General features: G+C 44.2%; 1 protein-coding gene across 1 annotated transcript in view; it reads left to right on the plus strand.

Moving 5' to 3' along the window:
• Positions 1–4,222: 4,222 nt before the first annotated feature.
• SLC13A4 (solute carrier family 13 member 4) overlaps positions 4,223–16,716 on the plus strand; it is a 39,299-nt gene continuing 26,805 nt past the window's right edge. The window contains exons 1-2 of the mRNA XM_035128469.2: positions 4,223–4,902; positions 16,349–16,477. Of these exons, the coding sequence (XP_034984360.2) occupies positions 4,804–4,902; positions 16,349–16,477 (228 nt within the window). The 5' untranslated portion in view covers positions 4,223–4,803. The remainder of the gene's footprint in view (positions 4,903–16,348; positions 16,478–16,716) is intronic.

Raw genomic sequence — 16,716 nt, forward strand, 5'->3', positions numbered from 1 at the left:
TTGTGTACCTGTAATTAAACCGAGGTACCACTGTACAAGAATCGCCACCTCTAGGGTGCTGACTCTGCTGAAACTGCTCCATAGACCTGGGATTACCTGCCTAGATGCCAGATTGGTGTGCGTAGGAATTGAGAGGTGTCAAAGCAACTGCAAGTATTCCCATTGACAATAAAGAGCTAACTCTCTGCCATGTGTATTCCTTGGCTGGGAAGCGCCCCTCACAAGTCACCTTTATCAGCATGTCGGGTGCCCTGGCGCCGTGGTGCGGAGATCGCTCCGGCGCCCCCGCCCCGTTTCTTGCCGCAGCTGGTGCGCGGGCGCGGCGCCCTGGCGCCCCGTGCCACCCAGCCTTCCCCTAGAGCCGGCCCTGTTTATCAGCCTGAGGGCTGCATTCCCTTCTAGGCAATCTTACAGGGGGTCACATGCCAGTGCTGGGCAGGGCCAGAGCCAAAGGTAGACAGAGCAACAAATGTATATTTTAAAGTCATACAACCCTTCTATCCCCCATCGAGGAAAGCAAGAGGCATTATCAAAGTTCTAGGACACATTCCAGCTGGGCAAAAACACTTGGGGGGGGCAAAGAAGGGGGAGAGTGCCAACGTCTAGAGAGAGGGAGGCATTTGGCCTCCAGGCCTGGGCTTCATCACCCCTTCTTTATATAGAGAGCACATTTCCCAGCACAGTGGGATTTCTCCCACAGTAAAAATGGAGTGTTGTTGATTTAAGAGCCAGCGTTGCTAGCTCTCTGAATAATACATATACAAACAAAGCATAAAACACCCTCAGGCTCCCAGTGGATCAATGAACCTTAGAAATAACTCTTACAGCCCTCTGCTTCCTGCTTGTAAAATAGAGCTTTGTTGGTTTCCACCCTCCTCTTTTACTGTGGGTAATGTCAGAAGCACAAAATATGGGAATGACATCCATAAAGATCTATTTTATTTATTAAAGCATCTCTAACGAAGAAGTAAAACACCCATGCTTTGAGGCATGCTTGGATTCAAGGTACATTTATCAGTGGAGATAAGCAACTAGGCCGGCAAAAAGGGCACACAAGGTATTCAAAAGCCCTTATCACCACCATCTAATTTAATTTTCTTTTTGAAAGAAAAATCTTTCCAGGTGGTCCAGAAAGCTAGAGGTAATCAGGGGATAATGAGCTGCCAAGCATATCCTTAGAGCAAGAATGCAGGCATGCCCTCCAAGATTTCTCCAATTAAAATAGGGGCATCCCATTCCACAATGATAATTTTACTATTTATACCCCACACAACGGATTGGGTTGCCCCAGCCACTCTGGGCAGTTTCCAACATATATAAAAACATGACAATTTTTTTTGGGGGGGGGACACATTCCCTATACAGGATTGCCTTCAGATGGCTTGGGAGTTGAATAACTCAATCCCCTCCAACATTTCTCCAATGAAAATAGGGATGTCCTAAGGAAAAGTGGGACATTCCCAGATCCAACCAGAAACTGGGATGGCTTCTCTAAATCAGGGACGTCCCTGGAAAATAGGGACACTTGGAGGGTCTGGGAATATAGAGTTTAGGGAAGGGAATTCCACAGAAGCCATCTTGTCTAAAATCCAGAAATGGCATTAGCAGGCTTAAGTTACAGAAAGGTAGGTGTCAGCTGAATGTAGTAAGATACTTCTTGATGGTAAGAGTCACTTGACAATGGAACCGACTATTTAAAGCATTGGTCTTAGACCCACTACCACATCAAGGCGTGTTGCAACAGCAGCATCTCTCTCTCTCTCTCCCTCCCCAAATGCATTTCTGGGTTAAAAGTGGATCCCAGGTCAGAAAAGGCTGAAGACTACTGACCTAGAGGGATGATAAGCTGTCCAGTGCTAGAGGTCTTCAGGTAGGTTCCTCTGGATTTCCCACTTTGAGAAGAAGCATGGACATGAGATGACAATGATGCAAATGATCTTCAGTAAAAAATATTTCGATTTTACTCAAAAACAACAACATTTTGGCAACGTGTCTCAGATTCTGACAGTTGTACACATAATTCTGGCAGCAACCAAGAAAGCTCAACCAGCATTTTATTTTATTTTTAATTGCAGTTAGTTGAAAACACCCTAATTTCAAGTTTCACTAATGCCAGTCTTCTATGAACTCATCTACTCATTGCTTTTGGGGGGGGGCGGGGAGTCACTTTAAAAATATATTAGTACTTTTCTTCTTTGGGGTGGGGAGGTTTACCATTTCACATCTTTTCGCTATGAACTGTACTTTAAACCTTTCTTCTTTGGTACATTAAAAACCTCTGGAACATGAACAAGAAGGAAGCCATTAAGAGAGTGGCAAGTGTCATTTATGCATCCATACATTTAATTAATGTATTTGTTTACATGATTCTTATCGCACTCTCCAGCCAGAAAAGAAAGTCGTTGCCCTCAAGTAGGGCTGGGCAAATCTATCAGTTTTGGTTTCTCTCTCACTCTCTATTTTTCCAATCTTCAATTCCATTCTTCAACTTGTTGCATCAGTTTGCTTTTTGAAAAAGAAAAAGTTCTCAACAAAATTCACCAGCATTTCTGTGGAAATTTCTCATAACATACACATTTCTGCATGCAATTTTCTCTAATATACACATTTCTGCTAGGCATAGTCTTCCTGCAAAATTCAGAAAAGTTCTAATTTCTATCAGGGCTGTGTTTCGGTTCACATTCTGTTTCAGAGAGAGAGGGGGGAGGGAGGGAGGGAGGGAGGGAGGGAGGGAGAGAGAGAGAGAGAGAGAGAGAGAGAGAGAGAGAGAGAGAGAGAGAATTAGGTAGATTCACCTTTGCATGTGAACTGAATTGAATTTCTCCTCCATCCCAGCCTACACCCCACACCCAGGCTAGGAATGAGTAAATTTCAGGGCAGCAGGCAAAGTGTGGTGTGGCCAATAAATAAATCAAAAATAAAAGCTAGCTAGGTAGCTTTTTTTCAGTAGCATTACTAAGCGTATGTAACTGCAGTTGACTCCATGCACCAGGGTTCAGCGTACTTCCAAGCCCATTTGAATATAGGAAGCTCTCATACTGAGTCAGACCACTGGTTCATCTAGATCAGTATTGTCTACACTGACTGGCAGCAGTTCTCCAAGGTTTCATGCTGGGCACATTCCCAGTCCAACCTGGAAATGTTGGGGATTGAACCTGGTAGCATCTGCATGCAAAGCACATACCCTCCAACATTTCTCCGATGAAAATAGGGACGTCCCATTCCATAATGATAAGTTTACTATTTATACCCCACATGTCTTACTGGGTTGCCCCAGCCACTCTGGGCAGCTTTCAACGTATATAAAAACATAATAAAACATTAAAAAACATAATAAAACATTAAACATTAAAAAAACACCTCCCTATACTGATTCCCTGACTCAGGGATCAGATAACTCCATACCCTTCAACATTTATCCTATGAAAATAGGGACATCCTAAGGAAAAGTGGGACATTCTGGGCAGGGCCGTCTTAAGCATGTCGGGTGCCGTGGTGCGATGATTGCTCCGGTGCCCCCCCTGCCCCGTTTCTCGGTGTGGCAGGCGGGTGGGCGCAGCCGCGCGGCGCCCCCCTGGCAGCCCTGCGCCCCCTGGGCTTGCCTTAGAGCCGGCCCTGATTCTGGGATGAAATCAGAAACTGGGGCGGCTTCTCTAAATCAGGGATGTCCCTGGAAAATAGGATCTGAAAGGAAATGCTCTGCCACTGAGTTATGGCCCTTCATCAAATATTTCTCTAGTATAATCACCTCACACAGAGATTTAACCGCTTGAGAACCTGAGGCAGGAGCCAAAGGTTACAGAACAATATGGCCCCCGACTAATATTATGGGCATCACTATTTGTACATGCCTGCTTTATCGGTTTTAATGGCTAAAGTTGCAACTGGAGAACAACGTGAGGTAAAAAGTGAATCATTTCACATTGCCAGCGGGGAATTGATATTTTCACAGCCATTCCTTGGCCTTGAAGCAGTCACACTGCCCAGCAGCTGAGGTGGGTGGTGGGGCCAAGGGTTTGGGTGGAGGAATGGAATAGCCCTTGTCTTGGAAGGACATTGGTTCCCTCCTCTGCCATCCTCTTAGTAGGCGGAGCTGGGGCTCCTTTCCATCCCTCCCATTGGTGAGCTGCAGTAGGTCGGGACTTCCTCTCAAGTTTTTATCTCAAGATGAAGGTAATCTGTGTAAGAATTGCTTCTCTGTGCGTTCCCTGAGAACTGCTGCTCTGAGGGTAGGGGGGAAGGAGCGGAAAGATAATCTTTAAGCAGTTGAGAAATGTTACAGGAAAGAATGCAAAAGGCATAAAGGAAGAGAGAGGGAGAAAAATACTTTTTTAAAAAAGCTGTGGATTTTCTTCCCTATTTTAATTTGTGCTAAACTGAATGCTAACTCTTTAGTTGAGGTGCACCTGGAAGTGGGCAAACCTGCAAGGAGAAGAAAGCGAGGCTCAAAAAACTTTTGGGTTTCTGCCTACCTGATTCATACTCCAAGCAAACAAACGTGATGGGAGGCGAAAAGAAAATGGACTCCACTGAGGCCGCCTGGTGATTTTCCTGGTGGTGGTCAGAAGGAAGAACATTATGTTCCTCAGACACTTATGGTGCGATGGTCATGAGGAGGCTCTAGTCAGTCCTACATAAAGGCAGAGACTCTCCAATGCATTTTGCAACATTCCCTTAAAGGAGAAAAGAAGCAAGAACCGCCAATAACTCTTCCGTAGAAGGAGGAAACCATTTTCCCAGGGCTGGAGGAAGACCCTGGGGATTCCCATTGGGTCATCAAGGAGATACACCAGGAACAGAAGGATGACAGTAGTCAAGGAGCTGCTCCGCGCCAGAAACCTGTTGCTGGTTATCCTGATTCCACTCTTGTTGCTTCCTTTGCCTCTCTTATATCCCAGCAGTGTAAGTACTTTGCTTCCCCACCCTCTCATTTTCACCATAACTGGATTGAGAGCCAGTTTGGTATAGTGGTTAGAGTGCTGGATCCCAGAACCAGGGTTCATCCCATCCCCTCTCAGCCATGAAACTAGCACTGGGTGACCTGGGGGCCAGTCACTCAAGCTCAGCCTAACCTACCTTCACAGGTTTGTGTTGAGGATGAACTAGGGAAGAGGAGAACTATTTACGCCACCTTGAGCTCCTCGTAGGAAAGGTGGGTTATAACTGTGATGAATAAATTAATGTGCTCAAGGAGAAGAGTTAGCAGGCCAACTAGACAAAGCATTCTTGGCAAGCGGTCAGGAAGGTGTATGTGGGGAGGAGGGAGAGTTGCAGCGCAATCTTTACCACGTCTACTCAGAAGTAAGCCCTATTGAATAAGTGGGGCTCGAAGGCAACTTTAAGGTGGCAGCCCCTTTGCCTCAGTTGCATGGGATCTCCATAGGACGCTACTCAGCCTCGGTTATTTATTTCATTGATGAATCACTTCTCGAAGCAATTTCGCAATGCAACAAAAGCACCTCTAAAACAATTGTGTATGCAAAAGTAGTTAACATAGCTGCCAAGTTATCCCTTTTTTAAGGGAAATTCCCTTATGCTGAATAGGCTTCCTTGTGAGAAAAGGGAAAACTTGGCAGCTATGGTAGTTAAAACAGTGGAATATATAAAAAACAATTAAAAACTGTTTTAAATATATAAATTAAATTCTTATAGCAAATTGTTCTGGATTCCAGCTTTACTCCATTGAAAATGATGCTGTTTCCAGGGTAGACTGATGGAAATGTAAAGTTGGAAGGGGCTCAAAGAACCCTTGACAGATGACCATCCAAGCTTTGTTTAAAATCCTCCAGTGAAGGAGACAGTCTTTCCCGTTCCACTGTCAAACAGCTCTTACAGTCAGAAAAATCCTCCTAATGTTTAGTCAGAATCTCCTTTCTTGTAATTTGCATCCATTGGTTCAGGTCCTCTGGAGCAGCAGAAAACAAGCTTGCTCCATCATCCATTTGACAGCCCTTCAGATATTTGAAGACGTTATAGAGCTTTGAGGAGGCAATGCTCAGGAGGCCTTTGGTCTCTGAAGCTAAGTGATGCCTGTACTATTTTCTAGGTCAGCCTTTCTCAGCCTTGGATCCCCAGATGTTGTTGGACTACAACTCCCACCATCCCTAGCTAGCAGGGATGATGGGAGTTGTAGTCCAACAACATCTGGGGACCCAAGGTTGAGAAAGGCTGCTCAAGTTTGAGGGCATGTGGTGTTAATGTGTCCCGCATTGTTGGATCTGTTGCATTATCCGTAGCTTCTCAGAATTAAAGTGTTTGGCAAACTTGCTTGACCTGCTGTTTGATGCTTTCATTGTCTGCCAGCTTATCTATTTATCTGTCATCTACGAGCTAAAATAAATATATAAAAACCGTTTCAAATCCAATACTGATACTCACTTGTAATGAGAAAACATGTGCTCTGCACATGCCCAGAAACATGCTGTGATTGCATGCAGGGCTGAGCTGCCATGTGTCTTTTTCCAATTAAGTCCTGTTTACAGTCTTAGAGTCTAGATTTAAATATGCAGCTGTGAATGAATGCAAAAATATGTGAGGAGAGGGAAACAGTTCTCCTTGGTCTCCTGTGATTATCTTAATCAAAGAATGAAGCTGAGTTGCATTATCATTTGAACAGAAGGAAAAGGCAGATGAAATTTCCTCATTAATTTTGGAGACGAGTGTCCTTTCGCAAACGAATTTGCACTGTGCCGCAAATGCTCTCTAGGAAGGCAGCTTCGCTAACTTGGCGCTGTTTGTTTTAATGAAGTTGAGTTGCACCTTTTGATTAATTTGTTTGCAGCTTGTTTAATTAATGGTGTCCCCTTGTTTATCAGGGTTGGAGTGAACAAATTGGCAAATTAGGCAAAGTCGAAGTCAGCTAAAACAAATTTCAACCTCATTAAACAAATAAACGAAGAGCGAGGCAAAGGAAGATAAATGAGGTTTTTTCCCCCTTTCCTTCTGCCTCTCTTGAGCTGACAAGAGTTAAGCAATTAGAAGCTTACAGACCTGGTGCGATGATGAAGATAGAATGATGGCATGATGAATTTTAAAAATCAAATTAACCAGCAAGTAGTTACTTAATATAGAACTAAATAAGGGATGGGAAGGTCTGCTTCCAGTCCATTTTACTTTTGTATGCTTTTGCCCACAATTCTGTTCCATTCCTGCATTAATCTGCATTTTAGTCTCATATTTAAATGTGTATTTTCTTTGAAAAATCTTTTGAAATTGGGCATGGCAATTCAGCTCAAGGGCCGCATTCCCTCCTGGGCAACATTCTGAGGGCCACATGTGAGTGGTGGGCGGGGCCAGAGGAAAAAGTGGATGGGGCAAGCAAGGAAAATTTTACCTTTGCACTGTAGGCTAGTTTCATCTTCCATCTGGACAACCAATGGACATTACCAGTGCTTAAGGGCACATTCCAGCCAGGCAAAAGCATTCAGGGTGCAAAGCAGAGCTAATAAGTGGGATGGCCCAGAGAGAGGGGGTTGGTGGCCTTGGGAGAGTTATGAGGGCCAGAGGCAGAGGCCTACAGGGCCACCCCGACTTAAATGCATATTTCGCTATATTTAAACCTCTGAGAACTGCATCACAAAATTTGGAGAAATGCAAAACCAAGTGGATTGTTATGGGCTGATCTGCACCTTCGTCCGTAGAGGCACAGAACAGGTAATTCCATATATTAATTTCACGGAAACCTTTATACGCTTCCCTTCTAATGCCCATGGATCACTCACAATGTCCCACATACAGCTTAAAATCACAATTTTAGATCAGCAGGGAAACGGCTGTTTGAAACACTCAAAAGAATAATAGAAATCAGCCACCAGCTGAAAACCAGCTTAAAGCGCATGCCAACATTCCACATGTCTGGATAGAGTTGCCGAAACAAAATTGCTTTTATTGGGTGCTGAAAAGATTACGGGGAAGGTGCCTGCCTCGGTTTCCCAAAGTGCAGGTGCAGCCACACTAAAAGAGAGATTTCTTGCAACTGCTGAATGAATATTATGTGGAACCTGTAACAGTGCCAAAGGGCATGCATGGGGTCAAGCAATCTCGCAGGTAAACTGTGACGGGCTTCATATACTAGCAGTAACACCTTTGAACTTGGCCCAGCAGCAGATTGTCAACCAGTGCTGGTTTCTGGGTCGAGGAGGTGCTCAATGCTCAACCTCCCCTTGTGCTTTGGCTGCAGCGGTTGGTTGTCAGGGATATAGCACCCCTGCAGGTGGGAGTTCTCTTTGGCTATCATGGCAGAGAAGTGGTAATAAACCTCTTCTCCGTGGTTTTGTGAATTCATGGAATTGTCTGAAGCTGTGCCGATGAGCGTTGAAGAGCACCAGGTTGGAAAAGGTGGCCTTAAGATTGGGAACCGTAACTCAAGTCAGAAATATCATGCTATTAAATGGGCTGGATCAGATTCTATTCAGCTGCATTGGTTCTCGCTCCCTGCTCACTTTAATTCTTTTGTAAAAGCCTAAAAATCAAATTTAAACCATTCCTGGTTTTTCTCCAGTTTTCTCCATGCATGTCTCTCTTGCACAGAGCAAAACACAAGATGGATGTTTGCGCGCTTCGCTCTCTCAGAGCTTCCTACAAGCTCCACTCATATCGCCATCCAGGCATGCGAGACATATTATTATACTTCAAGGACACATTCCAGCCAAACAAACACACTTGAGAAAGTTGCAGGGCAGGGACAGTGTGTTCCTATCTTGTATTTTTATGTTGTGAATTGTCCCATGCTCTTCAGATAAAGGATGATACAGTATAATATAAATAATATAATATACAGTAAACCCACAACTTATGTGTCTTTAACTTGTGCGCACTCAGCTGTTATATTATGTGTTATATTAGAGGTTATAGATTTGCAAAAATGTGTATATTAGGGGAAATTGCTTACCGTATTATTATTATTTATTACATTTCCTTTGAAGACCACAGGGCAGTTTACAATATAACCCTCCCCCCCAATACATAACATAGTAACAAACGAAAACAATAAAAATGCAAAGTGATGCAGAAATGTAGAGAGCTGAACTTGGGAGAAAGGAGAAACTGAAATGAACAGATGGCCATCTGCCATGGGTTCATTAGTTGCATTGCAGGGGGTTGGACTAGATAGCCTTTGGGGGGTCCCTTCCAACTCTACAGTTCTATGAAATCGGCAGATTCTCTCGTGGCAAATGATAAGGCATCGAAACAGCACCAAAGTATCCCATGTGTCCACTGGTTTCCAAAACACCATCTTTAGAAACGAAACACAGCTGGATCCCTCTGGAGGATCATAAGCTGCAGTTTAGAATGACTATTCAGCTGATCCTTTTGTGTTCTGCACAAAGAATCGAAGCACAGACAATAATTTAACATTGCGTAACTCAATAAGAAAGAAAACCCTGCGGTCTTTCTCGGTGGAGCAAGTGGAATGGAAAGAAATTAATGCAGAGTGCCTACTCACGCCAAGCTGGCTTCTAAGCACTTGTTCATTATATAGCCGAGTTATCCGATAGCCTAGTTACCTGATCATTAAATAGCCCCACGGAGGCTGATTATGGTTTAGCTGAGATTAATAAAACGGCTGTTGTGAATCACTTTTCTTCCTGACGGCTTGCCAGCCAGCCCTTGGCTGTTAGTCATCATGTCTGCATGGCACCTTGAGGTCCAAAAGTAGTGCGGCAGTGGACAGCTGCTGCTGTGAAGAGACAATGGGAGAGATTTATTGTCCTCATGCCCTGACTGTGAGCTTCCTGGATGAACCTGATTGGATGCTGTGGGAACGAGATGGACAATGGTTTGGTCTGACCCTGGGGGAATGTAGGAAGCTGCCTTATACAGAGTCAAACCACTGGCACATCTAGTATTGTCTGTGTTGATGGACTGCAGCTTCCACAAGTTTCAGGCAGGAGTCCTTCCCAATTGTCCTTTCCAAATCTGGAGATGCCAGAACCAGGACCTTCTGCATGCAAGACCACTCTACCACTGAACTTCAGTCCTTCCCTGTAAGAGGGTTCTTAATTATTATTATTTTAAACTTTAACCATAGAAGTTCTAAAGCTGCTCAGAAAACCAGCCACAATGTGTTGATTAAAACCAGAGAAAATGTAGCTCTTTAAACCACCCGCCTATATTATATGAAGCAGGTGCCAGGCAAAGGTCATTTTACATGATCTTAAAACATTGGCAGTCCACATAGGTTCTCCACAGACAGGTTTGTGAGGTTGGTGGGAGAGCTCTGCTTTCTTCTTCCCTTACCTATGAAAAGAAGGAAGACCAGGTTTCTTCAATTCACTATTCCTCTGAGCCCAGTTAGTCATTCTGAACTAGCTAGATCCCAAATATTATTGAATCACATCTCAAGAGGTAGCTTCACCTGGGATTTCACCTGGGATACTATCACTAGATGTGCGGCGACCAATAGAAAAAGTATTGAATCTTTATGCTAGGGTTGCCATATTTCAACCAGGACACTCGGAAATTGTTGAGCTTTTTTATTTTAAAAAAAGCATTATTCTTCAATTGACTTGCCTAAAATCCAGGACAAAGCACCACCTTTCAGAAATCCCCACCCCCTGGAGATCAATTTCGCCTTTGAAATCCCAGACCTATGTCAGCCCTACTTTATGCTGGATAGTAGGGGAGTAGGGGGTCTTCTTAAGTTCAGCCACTTTCATACTTGCTCTGGTTTATTGTTTCATTTTTGACATTCATAAGATGCTTTGCTAGTAGAATATCCATTGTTTACATATGAAAGATGCATACATTAAGCCTCATTTAAATCTCTTCTTAAAAGCCACGTCTGCCAGGTTTTTTCCTGAATTAACATTGGCTGAATGAATCTTTCCCCTCCCCTGGGTATCTGTTGCCACTTAATGAGCCCCTTGATCCAACCTTATCCTCCCTCTTTGGGGCGGTGCTTCCGCAATAGCACGGCAGGAGAATGAATCCTTCACCTTTGCACCCCTCTGCTCTCAAGTTCTAGGCGTTTCCCCACTCAGTTTAGTTTCATTTCCCGGAAAAGAAGGAGGTGAGGGGATGAGATGAGGCAACATTCAAGACTTCAAGGATCACCTCTCCCCACGTGAACCAACCTAGACCTTACAATCATCATATGTGTGCCCTGCCTTGGAAGGTCAGGAGGGTGGCAACATGACAAAAAGCCTTCTCAGTGGTAGCTTCCTGCTTGTGGAATGCTCTCTCTGAGGAGACCCACTTGGCACCATCATTACACAGCTTGAGGCCATGCATGAAAACCTTTATTTATTGACAGGCCTTTGGCTCTTAATTATCTGTGGCCTGGTGGGTTGTTGTTGCTGTTTAGTTGTTTAGTCATGTCCAACTCTTCGTGACCCCATGGACCATAGCATGCCAGGCACTCCTGTCTTCCACTGCCTCCCGCAGTTTGGTCAAACTCATGTTCGTAGCTTCGAGAACACTGTCCAACCATCTCGTCCTCTGTCGTCTCCTTGTCCTTGTGCCCTCCATCTTTCCCAACATCAGGGTCTTTTCCAAGGATTCTTCTCTTCTCATGAGGTGGCCAAAGTATTGGAGCCTCAGCTTCACGATCTGTCCTTCCTGGTGGGGGTGGGATGTTTTAATCCTGTCTTTTAACAAAAGGATTGTATTTTCTCTTATGCCGGTTTCAATGTACATGCTTGTTTATATATTGTCAGTCAATTTTGGCGAAAAGCAACTGATGCATTTAATTTGTCGAGATAATCTTGTCTTGAAAGTTGGGGAATCTCTGATCCTCCAAAACGGTCCTAGCTAACAGTACCACCTAACTGAGGAATGTGAGAGTTTGCCCAGAATCACCCAGATTTGCCTCATTATTCGAGGGACACACAGAATTGATGCACACCCACCTCCTAGAATCTGAACTATAACTGCAGAGAATTCACTCAGCTCCTCTGCAATCTCCCTGCCCTGTTTTAGCACACCCTTCACTCCCTTGTCATCTAGCGGTCCAGATGCTTCCCTGCTTCTGATTCATTGTTGGTCTTCATGCTTTTATTTAGTGTGGTTTGCACAGTGCAAAGCAGCTTGTGAATATTTTTGAATAAAGCTGTTTACATTCAAAATATATTTTCGCTTGCCTTAAGGTCAGCTTGCGCTCCTTTGCCCAGATCTTTGTGTTCCTCTTTTGTTTTCTTTTGTCACTCTTCAAACAGCAAACCTCCATCCTATCGCTCAACTCCATATGACAAATTGCTCTGGAGCCCCACTCCGATTTCAATTCTTTGCAGTAGGGTCAGAGGGTGCTGTTTGGAAAACAAGCAGAATATTCTGCGGCGTGCACAGCTCTAAGCCATGTGCTTTCCTGAATAGCAGCCAGTGTAAATATCCTGCCACATAACCTGCCACATCAATGCTAGCAGTGAGTTCAAAAGATCAGAGGAAGAAATGTCTGCAGCAAATAATTTATATTCCCTGCTGTGTATTTTGGGGATAATCTTCATCAGATGTACATTGATGGTGTATCATCACCCTCAGTTGTGGACATGTAGTGGGAGTTCCCACTGAATTTCACTTAAACCAGAAATGGGAAACATGGATGGCTTTAAAAGAGGATTAGACAAATTCATGGAGGATAAAGGACATCAGTGGCTACTAGTGATGATGGCTATGCCCTGTCTCCATGCTTGGAGGCAGAAATGCCTCTGAATACCAGTTGCTGGAAATTGCAGGAGGGCAAAGGGCAACAGTTTGGCCACTGTGAGAACAGAATGCTGGACTAGATGGGCCAGCACACTCTTCTCGGATACTGCTGAGCTACGACTCCCATCATTTCTGACTATTGACCAATCTGGCAGGGTACTGCTTGGCCATCCTTGACTTGAAAGTTCCTGTTCAGGTGAAAAATCCGAGGGAAACAAAGACACTTAAACAACAAAATGTCTTCAGGGCAGTAGGAAAGAATCCTGTAGATCCTTGATGGTCACTAAGGACTCGGCTACACAGCTGCAAATCAAACGTTTTAAGTGTGTTGTAAAGTGCAATATACAAATGTGACACTAGATGGCGATGGTTAGCTATGGCAAGTACAATATATTATTCAAAGCGGTTTTTTTTAATATGTGTGTAGATTCCACCTAAGTTTTGCCCTAAAGCCCAACTGTGAGGCAGATTTGGAATTTCCTGCTTGGTTTTGAAACTTCCGAGGATTATTGAGACAAAGTGGGGGAAGGATTTCAGCGACACTAGTGGCATATCTTAGGGATGCTCTGCACATCCTTAGCCTGGTTAGCATTCTGTAAGGATAGAGTCAGGTGCCCTGGAGTGAAACGGCAATTGTTTAAATCAGCCTTCCCCAAATTGGTGCCCTCCAAATGTTTTTGGACTGCAAGTTATGGAATGATCTCCTTAGCCTTACTTTGAGTACAATCCTATTCATTTGTTCAATTTCCATCCTCCCTATGTTTTTATATATGCTGTAAGCTCCCCAGAGTGACTGAGGAAACCCAGTCAGATGAGCAGGGTATTATTATTATTATTATTATTATTATTATTATTATTATTATTATTTCCATCAAGGTGGCCAACAGCTGCAAAATATAAAGCAAAAACACTAGATAATTATCAAAAGCTGGCAGAGGAAAGCATACATAAAACCAACAAAAACATCCAATACACAGAATAAACAGCAATTTATTTACAATGTCCACAAATGGTCAGCTTCAAGCTGGTGGGAAGCTGCCAGTCAGAGCAAACAATAGTGGACTAGATGGACAAATAACCTGAATCAGTAGAAGGCTGTCCTGCCAGTTTATTAAACATCCAATGTGTTTGGCCCGTTGACTGCATTCTCTTACACTGGGGAAAATGGGGCAACCCCTGATTTTCACACGCTTTTATTTCATGCATGCATATCACAGCTTTGGGTCACAGCAGCTGCCAATTCCGATTGCTTCTGCTTCTACAGGCGCTTGAGAAATAGCCTCTGTTCTTTAATACGGTCATATCCCCAAACTAAGGAATTATAATGGACCCTGTGCTGGAGAGCTTAACCGTTTGAATCAGAGTTACATAATGGGTAAGTACCAAAACAAAGTTACAGATGGAAGATTATAGTACCTTTCCAAGAGCTGCAGCCACTGGAGCAGCCTGGCCTGGTTTTCCATCTACACAAGCGATGCTGCTAGTTTCTTCTGTCTGGACCAGGATAGAGGTGGTGGTGATGTTGGGAGAGATGGACTCCCCCTAGCAAGTGGATTGCACACCAGAATCTCTTCTTCCTACACACCTGCATCAATGCAGACTGAAGGAGCATCTATCCCTATATAATCCTGCCAGGGCTTTCAGGTTGGTTTGGGAAGTTATTTCAGCAATGCTGCCACAGCAGGAGATGTGACTCAATGGAGGGTCTTCTCAGCAATAGCAGGCAGTTATCAAATACCCTCCCCACTGCACTTAGGTTGTATGTTTTGTTTTGTTTTGTTTTGTTTTGTTTTGTTTTTGGCAACCAGAGACTGTCTTCTTCCACCTGGTCTTCTGAGTGGGCAGTTCCAAGCCCAAGAGATACTTGGCTATGTACTGAGTTAAATACTGAATAGTTGGAGATGTTCCAGTTTATTGGATTTGACATTGCTGTGAGCCACCCTGAGGTCCGAGTCATGAGGAGCAGGATTTAAATCACCTAATCAGTGATGGCCAAACTTGGCCCTCCGGCTGTTTTGGGACTACAGCTCCCATCATCCCTAGCTAACAGGACCAGTGGTCAGGGATGATGGGAATTGTAGTCCCAAAACAGCTGGAGGGCCAAGTTTGGCCATCACTGACCTAAATAAATGAACAATAAAACCCCTGAGCAATTTGCCTGCAACAGATCTTCAGTCCTCCTTCCGTCCACGGCACAATCAGCCCTGGTAAATAACTCCCCTAAACATAAAAAAATTCCTTCAGTAGCACCTTAAAGACCAACTAAGTTTTTATTTTGGTATGAGCTTTCGTGTGCATGCACACTTCTTCAGATACAGTGAAATGGAAGTTTCCAGGCACTTATGTAGAGAAGGGGTGGGGAGGGGTGGGGATGGGGAGGGGGGATCACTCAGAAGGGTGGTGGAAATGGGTGATTGACTGACTGATAGCTGTTGATGACCGCAAACGACTGCAAATGGTTTTGCATGAAAAAGCAAGGGTTGAGATGGCTAAAGATCGCTTATCATGTATAATGAGATAAGAACCCGATATCTCTGTTCAAACCAGGTCCCTCCATGGTTTTGAGCTTGGTGATAAGTTGCAATTCAGCAACTTCTCTTTCCAGTCTATTTCTGAAATTCTTTTGTAGTAAGACAGCTACTTACTACAAAAGAATTTCAGAAATAGACTGGAAAGAGAAGTTGCTGAATTGCAACTTATCACCAAGCTCAAAACCATGGAGGGACCTGGTTTGAACAGAGATATCGGGTTCTTATCTCATTATACATGATAAGCGATCTTTAGCCATCTCAACCCTTGCTTTTTCATGCAAAACCATTTGCAGTCGTTTGCGGTCATCAACAGCTATCAGTCAGTCAATCACCCATTTCCACCACCCTTCTGAGTGATCCCCCCTCCCCATCCCCACCCCTCCCCACCCCTTCTCTACATAAGTGCCTGGAAACTTCCATTTCACTGTATCTGAAGAAGTGTGCATGCACACGAAAGCTCATACCAAAATAAAAACTTAGTTGGTCTTTAAGGTGCTACTGAAGGAATTTTTTTATTTTACTTCGATCCAGACCAACACGGCTACCTACCTGTCCCCTAAACATGCCAAGTAAGTTGATATGAATGCCTTGCAGCAATAAATTAGAGGATTCTTCAGAGTCTCAGTTGGTTGTGCAATGTCTATTTATTGTCCTTGCATTTGGACCTGTAGTTTCTGTTTCTTTTAAACACTGTATAATTTGGATTGGTGGATTATTCTACTGATTGCTGTGTAAACTGACTTGCAACCATCTACAGTGGTACCTTGGTGGAACAGTGGAACAGCTTGGCTCCCGAACAAATCGGCTCCCGAACGCCACAAACCTGGAAGTGAGTGTTCCAGTTTGTGAACGTTTCTCAGAAGCCAAATGTCCAGTGCGGCTTCCGATTGAGTGCAGGAAGCTCCTGCAGCCAATCAGAAACTGCACCTTGGTTTTCAAACCGTTTTGGGAACTCCCGGAACAGATGAAATTCGAGAACCAAGGTACCACTGTATAGCGAAAAGCTTTCTATAAATATTGGAAATCAACCCATCAATAAACCATGTCTAGCTTCCACTGGTAGCCTTTTCCTCCATGAGGTTGCCTAAGCCATCACTGTACCTTGTGAGAGATAATGCCATTGCTTCACTACAGGCCAAGTGACTTTCCCTTGCTCCCCCCTTTCTTCCTTTCAGGAAGCCTCGTGTGGCTACGTGCTGATCGTGACAGCAGTGTACTGGGTTTCGGAGGCAGTGCCACTTGGCGCAGCAGCCCTTGTTCCCGCTTTCCTCTACCCACTGTTTGGAGTCATGAAATCCAGCGAGGTCAGACTTTACGTGTACTTTCCTTATCCGTGCTACTGGGGCCTGAGTCATCTGTGCATGCAGGCCCTTCAAATAGTTGCAGGGCAGACACAAAGAAGATGGAGAAGCTGTGCTCTCTGTTGGGCAGGGATAGAACCAGTGGGCAGAAATGGCAAGGAATCAGATTTCGGCTAAACATTAGGAGCAACCCCCTAATGGTCTGAGTTATCTGGCAGGGCAACAGATTGCCTCAGGAGGAA

Source organism: Zootoca vivipara, chromosome 10 (genome assembly GCF_963506605.1).
Source record: "Zootoca vivipara chromosome 10, rZooViv1.1, whole genome shotgun sequence".
NCBI classification, from domain to species: Eukaryota; Metazoa; Chordata; class Lepidosauria; order Squamata; family Lacertidae; genus Zootoca; species Zootoca vivipara.